General features: G+C 35.8%; 1 protein-coding gene across 1 annotated transcript in view; it reads right to left on the bottom strand.

Annotated features, from left to right (window-relative positions):
- Positions 1-14,667, bottom strand: part of tmtc4 (transmembrane and tetratricopeptide repeat containing 4) — a gene marked incomplete at its 5' end in the record, with an annotated part of 32,704 nt that extends 18,037 nt beyond the window's left edge. Inside the window, 10 exon segments of the mRNA NM_001128014.1 lie at positions 1,489-1,691; positions 3,043-3,204; positions 5,235-5,327; positions 6,760-6,854; positions 8,196-8,283; positions 9,414-9,630; positions 11,150-11,265; positions 11,743-11,953; positions 13,347-13,393; positions 14,532-14,667. Of these exon segments, the coding sequence (NP_001121486.1) occupies positions 1,489-1,691; positions 3,043-3,204; positions 5,235-5,327; positions 6,760-6,854; positions 8,196-8,283; positions 9,414-9,630; positions 11,150-11,265; positions 11,743-11,901 (1,133 nt within the window).
- Between the last annotated feature and the right edge of the window lie 2,876 nt (positions 14,668-17,543).

The raw sequence follows: 17,543 nt of genomic DNA, 5'->3' as shown, positions 1-17,543 counted from the left end.
GATGGTGGAAAGGCATTTCAGTGTGGTAAGCCGCCAGTAGTAGAAGAGATCTATTGCGGGCGACTAAATCACTTTGTCGGACATTAGCCTTACTGGGGAAAAAGAGCAATATGCAAAATTAGTCCTAATTAAAAAGAATTTTAGGACTGATTCAGATGCTTTCTGGATTAGAAAGGTCTTTTGTCTATTATGGGTAACAATGGTTTAGATCTTAGGCTGAACAGCTGGAGATTTATAATGTGGTGTGAAACCTCATGAAGTCTATGTGGTTGGTTTATATCACCAATTTAGATTGGTTGAAGTGGTCACAGTCCTTGTGGACTCTCAATGAAAGGAATCTAAGAAAAGTATGTATATCGTGGAGAACTCACATAATAGTCTGATTTCTCTCAAAAAGAAATCACAGCAGTTCTCCTAGCTCATTCCTAACTCCCCAAAATTCCAACAACTAGAATTATAAACTAATGCAAGCAGCCTGAATCGTCTATATCACAGACAAAATGTGAGCCCGATTAACTTGGAGGACACACTGCGCAAAATCAGTATGACAAAGGTAAGTATTTGAAGATTATTTAAAGTGTTTTTATAGAAAGTAGTAATTACTGATTAAAGCATCCCCTTAAACCTGACTAAGAAGGCAAGAAATAAAAGGAGCATCTAATATAAAAAAAAATACTGTAGCTGTCTAAAGCAAATGCATCTGTAAATCTGATGATGAAGTCTAATACGCAAAGAATTAGATATTTTTATTCAGGCACTCTGTGTGGAAATAAAGAAAAGATATGATCTGCAGGGGAGAATCGTCTTAGTAAGAGATAAAGGATGATTGCTGGTTGTTGGGTGGAGTTGTAGGATAATAGCATGGAATTACAGTTTTTGTAGCCTAAACAAGACATTCTCTAAGAATGTTGGCTTTCTTTGGCAAACATGAATTAAAAGAGCAAGTGTATTGTCTGATCACATACTCTAAGCCTAAGCATTGCTACTTGCACTACCTCAATTACCCCCAGGGAAAATTCTCATGATGTTTGTTGAATTATTTATTCAATTAAATATTTCTCTAAATGTTGATTTAAACAAGCAGTAGGGAGTGAAACACAGAAAGACATATAGTGAATCTGTCCCATTTCACATTGAAATCAATGGGCATTTTTTTTTCATCCATTGGAGTCTATGGGGGTTTTTTTGTGGCGAAACCTGGTGAAAAATTTAGCTCTTTTTTTTGTTGCACAGCCTGTTTTCTACTGGTGTGCCTTGCGCACTAGATGCTTTAATAAGGTCTGCTCCATCTGTAATATTGTTTTCTTAGTTATTTACTTACCACACAAATAAAAACTGTGAGACTGACAGCATATGGACACACAAACCCAGTGGAAATCTGCCTCACTGCAGTTCCTTTCAAATGCATTTGCTATGATAAGGGCAAGGCATAAAAGTTTGACAAAAAAGCTTCCATAACCCATTAAAGAAACATCAGGCAAAACTCACCTTCTCTTTTGTGCATTATTGGAGAATAATGCTTGGTACATTAAGCCAAGCAGACAGAACCAAAGAGCTACTAGTGCAATTACTCTCCAGTCACTAAGAGAGTTAATAAGAGGTATGCAGCCCATTGACCAATCAAAGCACAGCCACCAGGGGCACAGCAGCAGCCATCCATTCAAGGAATAGTAGTAATTATAGTTTATTACCTGCCATTAAGTGAGAAAAAATGCAATTTTATATATCAGCTGCAACAATTGATTTGTAAAGACACAGTATTCTGATTACATTCAATGTGTGTTAATTTAACATAACCTAACTGCTTTAATCATAATTTCATTTTCTGACATTAAACTTTGTTAATCGAAAAACATACTTTATATACACAAATGAACTTTAGCAATATATATTTCATTAAAAAGGCAATAACATATAAAGGCATAGCTTACCTTGTGCACAGAGTATTCCTTTTTTGCATATTCACATTTATACTGTTATATATTTCTCTCTTTTAAAGCATTTTGCATAGATCTCAACAGGACAATGATAACAAATAGTTACCTATAAAGTGCAGCTCTGATTAGGTCTACACAAGATCTAGTTATAAACAAGATGCCTAAAATGAGCCAAATAAATATAGCAGGCAGCTCCCACTGACACAGCATTTACATGTACTTATATGTGATAAGATCTCAGAATCTGTCAGTTTCTAAATTTTCTGGTTAATATGATGTATGCGTTGTGTTCCAAAGTTACTATGCATAGTAAATAGTAAATGCATTGTACATTTTGCAAGAAAAAAAACAAAAACATTTTTTCTATAAAGCTGCAATCGAATTGTTGGCTTCTGATAAAATATTTGAAATATATTAACTTTTGTCCGAAAGTATCTCCCACATCATCCTTTCACCTGCCATATAATTCATATTTTATATATATAAAGTGATATAGCCTTTTCAGGGCAAAATAAATACAGGTATGGGACCTGTTATTCAGGAACCTGTTATCCAGAAATCTCCTAATGGGAAGGCCATCTCCCATAGAGTCCATTTTAATGAAATAATTTTATTTTTTTTAAATGATTTCTTTTTTTTCTCTGAAAAAATAAAACAATATCTTGTACTTGATCCCAACTAAGATATAATTAATCCTTATTGGAGACAAAACAAACCTATTGGGTTTAATTATTTAACAGACTTAAGGTATGAAGATCCAAATTACAGAAAGATCCCCGTAATTAGTTCCAAATTACGGAAAGATTATCTGGAAAACACCAGATTCCGAGAATTCTGGATAAAAGGTCCTATACCTGTACATAGAAGGTTAACTAACTAATTGCTGCATAATGTGAGTTATACTGTAGACATGACACTTTTAATTATGCATCAAAGCAGCTACTTAGCAAACTAAATGTATGCTGCTTGGTATCTTGCATATTAAGCAGCAAACTTGGGAAAACAGATTCTGCCCCTTTAGCTGAGATACAGTGCACTCCAGTGGTACAGTGAGCTCTATGCATTTTCTGCATATGAATAAACATTTTTCATAAGTCAAACTTACTCTCACAAGCAGGCTATCCGCAAAAGAGGCTGGGTTGTCTACTTCAGTAAAAGCAGGTGGTCCGGTGCCCATTATACGCCAGCGTATATAAAGCATGCATATACCACCAGACACCAAAAGGCTGATCCTTACAAATAGTCCCTTTCTGTCGAACTTATTATTCTGGACAGGAGAAAATAGAAACAAAGAAAACCTATGTTATGTTTTGTGTGCAAACCTGGCAAAATCTGTTGATGTTTCATTTAGTGTAAAGCATAAAGAATCCCCAAATTTCACTAGCTTTTGTGTATCACAACATCAATGCCAACAAGGCTGTGATTTTAAAGATCTATATATTTAATGTACACCTTTAATTTAAAATTCATATTTAATAGATGAAAAGAGTGTAAAGGAATGTTGAGAGATCCAAAGCTTCAGCCCAGATAATAACCTATTGCCCTTACCTATATGGGCAAAAGTACAAAAATGCTACTTTTAACAGCATGTTTTTTTTTTTGTTTGTTTCTTTTTTTTAAATAAAAGAGCACCCACATACAAACCTACGATTACCATGTTCAATGACAATCATCAGCTGGAGTTATTTAAAGATCGCTGTCTTTTGAAAATGCCCCTGCAGAGATGACCACATACTCTTTGACAGAAAACCTGTTTTTCATGGTTTGGGTAAGGGCTCTGATTCAGTGAAAGCAAGTCTTCATACTACAAAGACTATCTTAGCAATTTTATACTTTGCACCCTTAGGCAACACTTTGCAAAAAAACCCTTTCTTGTTTCAGCAAAATAATGCCTCTATGTCAGTGATTCCCAACCAGTGTCTCGTGAGCAACATGTTGCTCCCAAGCCCTATGGATGTTGCTCCCAGTGGACTCAAAGCAGGTGCTAATTTTTGAAGTTTTGGTTAGGTGGCAAGTTTTGGTTGCATAAAAACCCAGTGTAATGCCAAATAAAGCCTCATAGGGGCTATTAAATAGGCAATTACAGCTTTTATTGGCACCCCAGAAACTTTTCATGTTTGCGTTGCTCCCCAACACTTTTTCCATTTGAATGTGGCTTACATCTATAAAAGGTTGGGGATACCTGCCCCATGCAAAGTTTTGTAAAGAATAGTTTTGCTTAAATGAGAGTGAAAGAACTTGACTGATCTCACGAACAGCTTTCCAATACCTAGTGGAAACCTTTTTAGAACAGTAGAGATGTAAGGGTACAATATGGAGTGAGAATGTATCCTTAATGTACAGTATACAATGTTGATGTGTTGCTAAATTAGTAAATACTTAAAAGCTTAGTTGTACTGGCATCATATCAGCATTGTATACATTAAGGCACAGGCACAGCATTGGCCTGAGTGCAGTAACAAAATGCAGTCGGAGAGAAACAAACCATACACCGAGTTTGCCCTCACCCTTAAGGTCAATTAGAGTCAGATAAAGGGTGAGGGCACACTGGGCATATGTTCGGCTTCTCTCTGGCTGCATTGTACTGATTGCAGCTATCGACCTGAAAATCCATGCTTTCTTGTCTTTTGGGACAATCCCGCAGATCGGCTTCTCTGTACCTCCCTAAAAAACACAGGTGGAGAGAAGCTGACTGTACGCCCAGTGAGCCCTCACCCTTAGGTGTAAACGTATTTGCGGTTCTAGATATTCTTGGCATTATAGCTAAATAAAGGACACAGCATGCCGTGAACATATGTGTACCCTTGTAATCTGCTAACAGGGGCCCCTGGACAAATGATTTAAGATGAAATACAGATGAGATAAACAATGCTTGCTAGGCAATAGTTCAACAACATCTGAGCTAATTAACATCGACAGTTACAGAATATTTTATACAACAAGATGTGCCTGGGAGTGTGCAAGTGTGTATTTGTATATAATGTGATATGCTATTTTGGCTTACTTTAACTCCTACTTTCCTAAGATCTTTCATGCATTCTTATTGCCACATCTTGTAGATAGGGTGCATACTACCTTCCACATTCAAAAGGATGAATAATAAGTGTTTCAATATGACTTTCGACTGGAACATCAAAATCACACGGCAGAGGAGGAGGAGGTGAGCAAAAAAAAAAAAAAAATATGCAGCTTCTTTCAAGTATGGCGCTTAGAGACAGACATGACATCACACTGTGCTGTAACTGAAGAGCTAGGCAATGTGCACTGAATTGAGAATGGGAAATTTAATACACTCACCTCTGATGTTTTGTCCCTGCGCAGTACCTTCTGGACACATTCCAGAATGTTTAACTTGCAGATTACAAAGACATCAAATACCGCATTCAAGCCCTAGGAAAGACAATAGTCTTTTTGTTGTTCTTTCATCCCAAGAGCTTTTTAGAAAGATTGTAAAATATTTAAATTTCACACTAATCAAACACATTTTTAAGAAAAGGGGCAGCTTAGGTTACTTTTAATAAAAATTGTTCTTGGGAGCTGTAATAATTGCATAGGTAAATTATAAGTGCAACATACTTTTAACCTGTAAATTATTCATCTTGTTTTTAAATGACGAAAAAATACAACTAATGTAATTGAAGAAAAACAAGCTTTGCATTTTCAAATTCTAAAATGACTGCTTGCAAATCCAATGCCAATATTTTGCAAATAGTACGGGCATCTGATAACTGCCACTTTCCAGTGGTTGCTAAACTAGGTACGAAACACAGAATGTCTTGAGAGGAAGTTGTTGTCCAATAACCTAAGCAAGTAAAAAGAATATCACAAATTATTAGGCTTAAGTTTCTGGTACCAACATACTTACATTCCCTCTCCTTGTGATATCAGTGCCAATTTAGAATGTTTAGCAGTTCTCAGGATTTGTACTAAAAAGATGCTAAAGGAAGGGAGTGTGGCCCTCCATAAGACCAATAATCACATTAGGTGGATACATGCTGGAGGCTAGTCATACACAAAGGTTGTTTACTACTTCTTGCAGGGTCATGTATGTGGCCAAAAAGGCTGATATATGGCCTGTAAGACCAATACAACCAGGCAGAGAGGTGCTAGTCTATAGAAAACTATACCAGAGATAAATAGTTAGAGCTATATCACACATGGCAATTTTACGATACTGTAAAGTAGCATGAAAATGCCTGTGGCAAATATGAATGTTTTAAGCACATATGGTGTATTTTTAAGTTACCAATAATTTGTTCTACTCTTCCACAAACCTCTGGGCTCATTCACATTTCCCACACACTACCACAACATCAATCCAAGTTTCATCATGCACATTGCTGCACTTAACAGAACAATGTGCAGTAATGACAAACCATTTGTAGCATTGCATAATTAAGCACTGTATGTTTATATATGTAATGACTCACATAATGGCTCACACCATAAACAGACAGTAAATACAGAGCATTAAAGGGGTGGGGTGACCTTTATGTTACATTTTAGTATGTTATAGAATGTTCTATTCTTAGCAACTTTGCAAATGTTCTTCGAATTACTAGTATAATTATCAATTTTTATTCTTTATAGATTTTTAATTATGCGCCTTCCTTTACTGACTCTTTCTAGCATTCAGATGAGGGTCAATAAACCCAGCACACAAAAAAATATTTTCTTTGGACTGGATTCAAAATTCCAGCTATAGTTGGCTTACTACCTTGCCAAAAGAGCAGATCTGTGCACCAAGGGCTAATCTAACTTGCATATTAAATTCAATCCGTGTGCTATTTACATGATTTTTTTTAAATTAAATTTTACTTACCAAAACTGTAATACCTTGTTCTTTGCATAACATGGCAACTGCAGCCAAAAGAATGCTAAACATCACCCAAAACACAGAAGAATGGGTTGTATTATCTGTAATCAAACATAATTGTTAATCATCTGAATATTTTTGCAAAACAGTGTGTGCATATATATATTTATATATTTATATATATATTAATCCCAATCCTATACATCATCACACAAAACATAGCTATACTAGAAAAACTTGGGTATTATAAGATATTTTTTCTCCACTCTAATATATAAGGATATTAAGAGTCACCATGGAGTTCTGTGACTGTTGACAACGCTCAGTATTTTTGCCTTATGCCATTTTTAGGTTATGGGACTCCTTTGATTCTTATAATATTATTTATGTCCAATATGTTCAAAAATAGGTTGTATATTATACCCATAATCATTCATCATGCAAATTAACTCTTCTTTACTTTTTTTTTTTTCTAAAAACATTAAAGCGGGCGGTTGGCCAAATGGACCAAAAACAAATTAAAAATTGTTCCCAGTATTCCACATTTATGGAAAAAGAAAAGCCATTGAGGGGTAAACATAGATAAAGTGCCTCAATGCACCTAATAATAATAAACAATGTTTTGTGTACAAATACGAATGTAAATATCTTTTTTGTGGCTGTATTCCTTGAAAATTCACTGAAAATGCACTCAATACTTGTTACGAAAAAAAATTTGTATGTTATTAGGTTGTGAAAATTGTAAGTATTTACCATAATTATATTCTGCCAAAGTTGCTAAAGAATAAAATGGTTTATGAACTTTAACTAGAATACAATGCTACTTCAAAGGCAACGACCCATTTTCTTTACATTTGCATTCTTTCCAAAAATACCGCATATACTTCAAAATGCTTTTAGTGCTTTTATTAGTTGTGGTCACTGCCTTTTATCTTTGTATCTCACAGTAGGAATTTCATTTCCAATAGGAAAGGTCATAACAGTACACAATCACATTTGTTTGCACAAGTTTTTCCTGTTGTGCATTTAAAGCTTTCTTAAATATTAGTGTCAAGACGGGCTATTTGATATTTAAGTTTCATGCTCCACATGAAGGGAACCAGAAAACAGAATAAAATGTCAGCTGAATTCCTGATGGTCTGTAGTTCCATAACTATACTATATGTATATACCATTTTCAACAGCAGTTTTAATTTAGCTTTGTTTTCTTTTTCAGTGATGTACGGCTACATATCCAAAATACCCATTATTTTATATTTGCATTTTATGTGTGGCAGATGCCAGGCTGTTAATCTCCACAGAATACAATGACAAAAGTATCAAAATAAAAAATTCTGTTAGGAGTAATGTAGGTCAAACTTATGTTTTAAAAACCCTAATATACAAAGAAGGAATGCTTCTAATCTGCAGTAGAACTGACCATAAATAAGTGATACACTTACTTCCAGGTAGAGCTCTGCAGTATCCAAGAAAGGAAAGTACAACGCACAATGCACAGAGTAAATCTGCTCTACCAACAATCCCTGCAACCTTAAAATAAATAGCACATCATTAACACGCTGCATATTTAAGTTAACAAAAATTATGATGTTATACCTCTATTTATATCATTCATTTCTTTCCAATATTTTGTAAACACATGGCTCAAAAGTTATTGGATCAAAGCATTTTCATTGAGCAGCTGTCATACTGCAACTTCACTTAGTACCATAAGTGACTGAGTTCCTGCAGGAGTATCATTATGGTGACATAGTTTTACATTATTACTCTGTATAAACAGCAAGCAAAAAAAGATGGTTATTTCTCAAAATGCCATGCCTGCTTTTTCTATTAACAACCACTATTGGCAGACCCCACAATCAGTGACATCAGGCTGGGCCCCCTGTTGACTTCTCTTATGGGGATTATCACATTAGAGGAGGAAAGAGATTAGGATGATGGTCACCAACCTGTCTGACAGCAATGGATTTTTATGAAAAATTTTAAGTACAAAATTAAGTTGTTAGGCTCCACTAGGCCAGGGTATCATGGCAGTGAAAATAGGAACTCATTTTAATTGATAAATGACTACAAATCTGGTAAATATCTTGGTGTGAAATAAACTCTACTCATCTCTCTTCATAGGTGCTAAGGAAAACAATGCAAGCGGAAGATAATTATGTTTAGTCCAAATTTTTCCATAAAACATATACAACACAGTAGTAAATACATTAATCTACACTGGCCTGCCTTTAAACAAATGTTTGCTGCATAAAAAATGTAAACATCAAGTTAGAGTGACTGTAACATTATTTTGTTTTTGTAGATTTGTCTGGTAGAAATAAACATCCAATTATGTGTTCTTTATCCTAGGCAGCCATTGTTTGCTTCTGATCCTCAGTCTTCCCAAAGCACTACTTTCAGGATAATGCTACCACTAAAAGATGGATTTTGGCAAAGTTTTTGTATCCAAAGCCTTTTGCAATAATACTTTTGTTTAGATATATTTAGCTCTTTATAAGTCTCAATTGTCTCAACTGTTTTTTACTCTACTCTAGTTGTAACATGTATCAAGAAAAGTAAATAAACATTAAAGTTATATAATAATATAATTTACTATTTAATAGATTACAGATCTTGGGAACCATGCAATCCAAACTGAAACAATGGAGATTACTTACGCATTCAGTATGTACTGGGTGCACAGCAAAGAGCAAAGCAGCTAGCAGTGATGCTTTGGGAGCATAGGTTATCTGTTTGCCTTTATGGCTGCATGTCATTCCACCAAATAGCATTGAGAATACATTAAGCATCAGGACAGAGACTAAACAATGCAAGACAATATTGACGAAATGAAATCCCACTGGATGCAATCCTCCTGCTATATGGTAATTCATTCTGAAAAAGACACAAACAGACCACATATTTTAAATAACTACAACATACAAATATCACATAGTTGCTAGCTGCCCCTACTGTCCATAAAGAGGGCTTTTAACCAACACACAAAAAAACACTACAGTGTGCCAGGAAATAAAACAATGGAAAGCATGTTTGTTCCGTCTCTTGTAAAATAATGAGATTAAATTGATACTAACAGAATGACAGGGGCAAGAGAATATGAAGATCCCTACAAGCTTCACCTGATCAGTGCCACTGTTTATAGAAAGGGTAATCATCTGGGAGAGAAGGAAAGACAATTTATCTAAAAGAGAGGCATACTGAAGGTGCTTTACTGCTTTGTAGGGATATTGTGGGTGGGCTGCTGGGCTGATGGTAGTGACCACAGGCATACCTCTCAGCATGAATACCACATAATCACACAGAAATGTGATTTGTATACTGAAACTCTTAAATTTAGAGCTAAACAAGCTAGTTCCTGCTTGTCTGCAATTTCCTGTCAATGACTTTCCCAGGTCTAATTCTGACCATAAAATAGGTATATACAGTCAATCTGCTCATGTATATTGTATTTGATCTAAAAGACAAGTCATGAGAGGGTTTGTTTTAGTGATACATGCAATGTGATTTGCCAAGTATTTTAGGAAAAAAAGTTATAAAGGTAGTATCCCATAAGGCTGCTATGTTAATTCTCACAGCCTGTGGCCAACAGTCTATTACGTTAAAGGATCTCCCCTTTAAGCCAAAAGTACCTTAGGTTCCTCTGGTTCAGTCTGTTCCTGCAACTCCTGATTAGCTATGCAATGTGTGGAATTGGCATATCAAGTTTTAAAGTTTTAAAAGTATTAAATGACCACATTAATAAAGAATAAAACCAATCATTTTTCTCTATAAGCCTTTCAATGATTGGACAAGACTGTATCGTCAATGCTTAGTTTTAATAAGGGCTCATTTTTAGGTAAACTTGGTGTATGAAGTGATGTTTCATTCAGATGGGATAGGATGAGGCTGTCTGATCACACACATATGCAGTGATGACCCAAACTGCACGCTGGTATTACAGTCCATTACACTGGCTAATAGGAAATAGCCACTCATAACTCAAGAAAGAAAAGCAGAAAGCCTTAACCCACAAGTTTAAAAGTAAACACACTACAGGAATGGGACCTGTTATCCGAAAAAACGTTATCCAGAAAGCTCCAAATTACGGAAAGCCCATCTTCCATTATAATCAAGTAATTAAAAATTTTAAAACTGTTTTTCTTTTTCTCTGTAATAATAAAACAGTACCTTGTACTTGATCCCAACTAAGATATAATTAATCCTTATTGGAAGCAAAGCAATCCTATTTATTTAATGTTAAAATGATTCTTTAGTAGACTTAAGGTATGGAGATCCAAATTGCGGAACAATCTGGGAAAACCCCTGGTCCCGAGCATTCAGGATAACAGGACCCATACCTGTACTTCCATGAAAGGCATTTCTGAGATTAATAAAAAAAAAAAAAACACCTCACCTGAATGTTAACACGGTGAGAGGTCTATAAGATTTGTGACTAGCATTGCTACTGAGTTTTGTACCCCAGAAATCATGTAGCCACAGATCAGCAACTGGGGTCTCTCCTCTGAGGTCCTAAAATGGCACACATACATTGACAAAAAAGAAGAAATATATATATTAAAAAATAAAAAGCATCAACTAACAGCTCTGTGTTTTTGGATCTGTTATTACAGTACATTACATATTATTGTAGCATGTTTCTTGGCTTGCAAAAACACTTTCTTTTGCATTCCTTTTCCCCACAGCTGTAATGTGCTTGTATCTGTCAAGCTTTTCTGTGAGGGCCCTAATCATGGCCTGATTCACATCTGCCCCTACGCTATTCACTGAATGAGAGAATGACTTGTGCATGAAATATACCTAAGATTAATCTTACTTGAGGCACTTTGGAGCGTTATTGCAATGGAATTTTGTAGCAAAAATGCTCCAAATCAATCACCAATATCTTTGTATTAAAATCGCCAGGTGAAGTTTCAGGTAGGAAATTATCACTTTAAAAAATATATTTTCTAGAAATGAAGATCTTAATTCATATTGATTTACATATACCTTGTTATTGATGATGGCTTCTGAGTCATCAAACACAAAACGTCCATTGTAGCTGTTTGCGAAGCACACAAATGCTAATGTTCCTACTAGACATTTGGCAAAGAAGGGGGAGAGAGAAAACAATGGGATTGCATGTTCCAGAGAATCTGTTGGTGCCATCTTAACAGCTCATACTCAGTTATATATGTCAGCATTCCGGATAGTTACAGACCTGGAAGAGAATATACAGACCCACACGTTGAAACAATGATGTTGATTTTCCAATGGCAAAAGAATCCATACTAAACTACATAATGTCTCCAAAAGATAACTTAAAATACTAGTATCATTTATGGTGCTGAAAATTCACAAAAATATAATACCTCTTTGGTTAAAAATTTGGTTTAATTAATAGGCACTAATATGTCTAGTGAAGGGTTGGGAAGGCAAGACGTTCCAGTTACAAGAAATGTCTTAGGGTCTATTCCCTTGAGTGTTTCCTGAAGCGTCTACTGCCCACTTTGTTACCTGTTATAGCGCACAGCTGAAAATATTTAGCACACGCAAAGATAGCTTAATGTGGCGACCAGCAGAATACTACATCTATTTGCCCGCTAACAAATCCATCATTATTATTCCCGTTTTAATGCATTTAATTTTTGACTTGCTTTGTAATTTGCTTCATGAAGAACTGCAATGACAATCTGGCAAAGTACTAAGATGAAGGCATGATAAAGATGTAACTGAAGTACAACAACATTTTTAAAAAAGTCGGGGCACTGCCTAAAATATAAATAATAAGAGAATGGAATGAAGTGCAATATAGGTGCAAAAATGGCCTGCCCGCAGTCTCGATCTGTCACTAGTGATGGGCGAAATAATTTGCCAGGCATGGATTGTTTCATGGAAACAGGCGACCAAATTAACTGCGGAAAAGCCCCAGCTTTTGTGAAATGTGCTGCTGGCATCAAATACAAAACAAGCATTTAATTTAAAAAAAAAAACCAATGGCATTTCTCAGTTTCAACATTCAATATGTTGTCTTTGTACTATTCTCAATGAAATATACAGTTTTAATAATTTAATTATTGCGTTCTGTATTTATTCAGATTTTACACAGTGGCTTTTTTTGAAAATCGGGTGGCAGCAAAGTCTACATTAGGTACCCTTGATGCAAACTGTGGTATTCTAAAGCTGGAGATGTACAGGCAAATATTAATTGCAGACCCGGTCACTCCAGAGTTGGCAGCTTTTTGGCTACATGACCCATATCTGGAAAAGAACTAGCCAGATATCTACTGTGCAGGTTTGAAGAGTCCATTGGGAAAGCACTGCATCTGTGCACTGGTGCAGACCTATTCTAAATGGTCTATATAGGCCCAAGCTAAGATCTCATTATTGGTCCCTGGGCCAGTGATGGAGTTAGTCTAACTGGACCCTGCACATGGTTGGCCTAATTGAGAAAATAACTTTTTAAAGTAGCTTATTAAACTAACAGATATATTAATGTATATTTACTTTAAGATAATGTGTTGTTGATCTTTATTTTAGATATTCAACCTTTTCTTCTGCAGCTCACTGGTTTAGAATTCAAACTATTACATGGTTGCCAGGATCCCACTTACCAATGTTTTCATGCTGACATTTTAATAACAGACTGGAAGATGAGGGCCTGAATAGATAGGAAAGTAATACAAAATAAAAATACCCTTAAAAATCTAGACTAATCAGTGATCCCGGAATCCTAACAATATTTTACATTTCAGGATAGAGAAAAGCAGAAAAGAAAGACTAGTAAATCTAAAACAAAAAAAAAACAGTGAATTACTACTTTACACACACCTCTGAAGCACAGCTTCTCTTTGTCTTTCAGAAGTCTGTGTGGTAACAATAGTGGTCAAACAAGAGGTGAGCAGTCGAATTTCTCACAATGACGTTGAGAAAAAATTATTTTAGTAACTTGTTTTTCAAAAATCCTATTTTTATTTACATTTTACAATATATACTTTTTTATTATTGGGTTTCAGCACTGTTCCCTTAGAGAAGGTGGTTGCCAACCTACTTATCCACTATTTACTGCAGAGATCAGCACTAGCATAATGCTATACTAATGAGTAAGCAAGAGATAGGGCTATTACTGCCCTGACTGCACTAAAGAAGAACAACACTAAACCTGTGTATGTGTATTTTATACCAAACTTTAAAAAAACAAATTGTTTTTTTAAAACAAAATTCATTTTGACAATAGTGACTTATGGGAAAGATCTTTATATATGGTAAACCTCCACTTTAATGGGAGAATCTACTAAAAGGCACAAATAAGTGAGGAAGCTGTACATGAATAAGCATAGTTAAATAAAAGTTATGCTAAACTATGGAGGTATTTAACTACCCATCTGCCAATAGCATACAGTGTTTGGCCTATGTGCTGTGTATGTAAAAAAAAAAAAAAAAAACAGCCGTTGCACTGTGAAATATGCTTTTACTTTATTTTTTTATGAAATTTTATCCAATTTATGAATTGACTTCATTATCATAATTTATAACCAGAAACAAACAAAACAAACATACTTGTGTTATACATGCACACTGATGCACTTTAATAAAATGAATTATCTTTGAGTTCTCTTTTTTCAAACTATGAGTTTGGGGCTTCACAGGTTAAACCACAGATGCATTTATTAAACAAAAGAATAATAGTGCACATGTTAACCATCATACTATGAAACCTGAATCCATTAGATAACTATAACAGCAGGTTTTATTGATTACAAATACAATAGCTGAAGTTTACAAGCGCAGAAACTCACTATAATCCACAGAAGCGCTGCCAGTGCTCTGGCTTTTGTTCAATAAACTACTGCTGCTGCAGCCGCCTTTGTTGTGTCCACCTCTGCTTGCAGCTGCTGCCTGACGGTGGGAGCTGGATCTGTGCCTGCATCACAGAGGTACAGGGACGGGAAGGATTGGAAATGACAAAGAAAATTCTACACCTACTAATGGGCCCTAGCTGTTTACTCTGCCTCGTAACACCAACACCCCTCAGAAAGGGCTATACAAAGGCACATTCCATTGGTTTCTTCTCACAACAAAGACTTGATTGGTCTTTGTAACCTACTACCTCATTGGCTGCTGGCACAGTAACCTTCCTTTCACTGTAACGAGAGCTTTTTTTCTCAGTCATAAAATGAAAATACATTGTTTTCCTTCTAAAGAAATGCTGATAATTCTGACTTTCTACAGGATATCAAAATGATTGATATTGCCCAGCAAACATCAAGTCATTTGCTTTTAACAAAGAAGAATTTACTTCATAGTGTAATTATTATTTGAAAATATTACAGAAATAAAGTGGTGCCTATGCCAAAGTTTTCAATTGCAAATAAAATAAAAGCAACACTGGCAACAGAAATAGAGTTGATAATAAAATACAACATAAACTTGCTCATTTATGGGCAACAACAGATTGTACCTATGTCCTTTATTTTAATGTTTAATGCTAAAAAGCATTAAAAGAAAGATGGTTATACAAGAAACTCATTACCTGGAATATGGGAATGGCATATCCCGTAGGGTCCTATTTAAATAAACAATTCTTAATTTTTCACTAATTAGATTTTTTTTAATAAGACAGTATCATGTACTTAATTAACCTACCACAAATCCCTATTGATTGCAAAACAATAATTTGTTTTCTTATTGTTTACTTTTTTTACTTCCCCTTGTGCAAGGTGCTCGAAATTACAGAAAGACCCCTGATCTAAAAAATACCTGCCAAATAATACATACAGCAAATTAGTCAAATATCTTCATTACACACAGACATGCTTCTTCATTACATAGTTAAGAAAAAACACACAGGCAGATATGTTATAGGAAATAAAAAATAAACTACAAGATACTTGTGTGGCTACCAAAGCTGTTTCCATTTCTGCTTGTACACATATGCACTAGCAGATGTGTTTTGTCTGTGATTTTTGACACTACATACATTAGGATGCAAGACTGCCATTGTGCTTGTTCTGTAAGATTTGGCCAGCATTCATATATATCCTCACACATACTACCCTGGAATCATTTTAGACCTAAAAATTAATTGCAACATCTACTAACCAACATGTTAAAACATGAAGGAACTTTTGTTATAGCTATTTATGCATTACCCTATTCATTTCAGAAGACACACTAACACCAAACAATTGTCCCTCTTTAGGACAAGGAGTACATATCCATGCTTGGGGTGTGGGTACTAGTAAGTTTTTTTCACATGGCACTGGAAAAGGTAACTGGTGCCATATGTGTACCTAGGAGGCTGGATCTTTCCAGTGGCATACACATGTTGCCTGAAATATTCAGCCCATCTTAAAGAGACTTGTAATTTTTGTCCAAAGTCATTTGACACTGTACTGACACATTGCACTGTACCTCTACACTGCCATGCTAAGAATTACTTATAAAATGTATATTTATATCAAGCTGTCCAGTATTTTTACAACCATGTCTAATGGAAGAGACCTTAGTGACAGGGTGATCAGCCACGTCTGACTAGAACTGGAAGTCCAAGGTAAAGACAAAGTAAATTAACTTCCTGCATACCTGCAAATATTTGGGCCCTTCTGAAAAATGAGCTGAATATCCTGATCTATGATATATATAATTATATATATATAATTAATCATCTGTAACATCTTCACAGAGCTGAGGTTGGGGCTACTACTACCTAACATATACAATCAAAGATTGTTTTATTGGTAATTTAATGCATAGAAACAAGGCAGTCTGCATACATATAAATTATTAATCAAGATGCCTTTACACAGAGAGATATTGGGTACTGAGCTGGTTATTCTTGACCAAATTAACTTTTCATTGGTTTATGTATGTACCAAGGGAACACCTCCCTTATCCATGCTTAATCCCATCAGTCAAGGCCTGTATTGGTGCAAACACTGAGGCCCATATTGCTAAAGCAATCACTGGCCCAAGACTCAAATTCTGAATAGCCTGATACCTTTTATCGTGCGGACAACCTTGGCAAACAAGCTGAGAGTTACCTGTATTGCCAGTTTTAGTCATACATGATGTGGAAAGGACTGTCTGATTTTAAATATATAATGCGGCAGCACTAATCTACGTGACCACCCTGACTTGTCATCCTTGCAGTTGCCTTACCTACCCTATATCCAAAATGTCCATAATAACATCCATTAAGAACTGGTGTCACTAGCTGCAGCACACAAAATCAATCACACACCTTCTATTTCAATGCACCCAATGCCACACTGCACAATGACAGCAAATGTGCCAATTTAGCTACTTAGAGCAACTCTGCACATGCCCATGCCAGGGTATCTGAATGGCTACTAAGCATTTCAAACAAACTGAATATTGCTGAATGTATAAACAATGCAAGATGAACACAGTTAAGGATAAATACGTGTGATGTCATCACCCTGTACAAACTCAGGTGACCTGCACTTACTACTCCATCCATAGCCCAATGATCTCTGCCCGTACCATCCCTCACTCACACCGCTAGCTCCTCCCACAGCGTCACGCCTTCTCCTCCTGAGCGGACAAGCGTAACTAACCCTGAGCGCCTCGACATTCCACAAACCTTCCTTCCCTGCACAGTATCAGGCTGACGAAGGGTTGAAACTCGGCCCTTCTGAATAGCCAGCAGACTGCTGGTAGGCGTGTATGCTGCAGGTACCCGCTGCTGAACTACAACTTCCAGATCTCCTCAGCAGCTAGCTGGGGAATAGCGTAGCGATCGCGGGCAAGTTGCGGGTTGAACTTCAAGTTGCTAAAATGACTTTTTA

Source organism: Xenopus tropicalis, chromosome 2 (genome assembly GCF_000004195.4).
Source record: "Xenopus tropicalis strain Nigerian chromosome 2, UCB_Xtro_10.0, whole genome shotgun sequence".
NCBI classification, from domain to species: domain Eukaryota; kingdom Metazoa; phylum Chordata; class Amphibia; order Anura; family Pipidae; genus Xenopus; species Xenopus tropicalis.
Note: the sequence above shows the minus strand (reverse complement) of the source record. Positions and strands in the feature narration are given on the sequence as shown.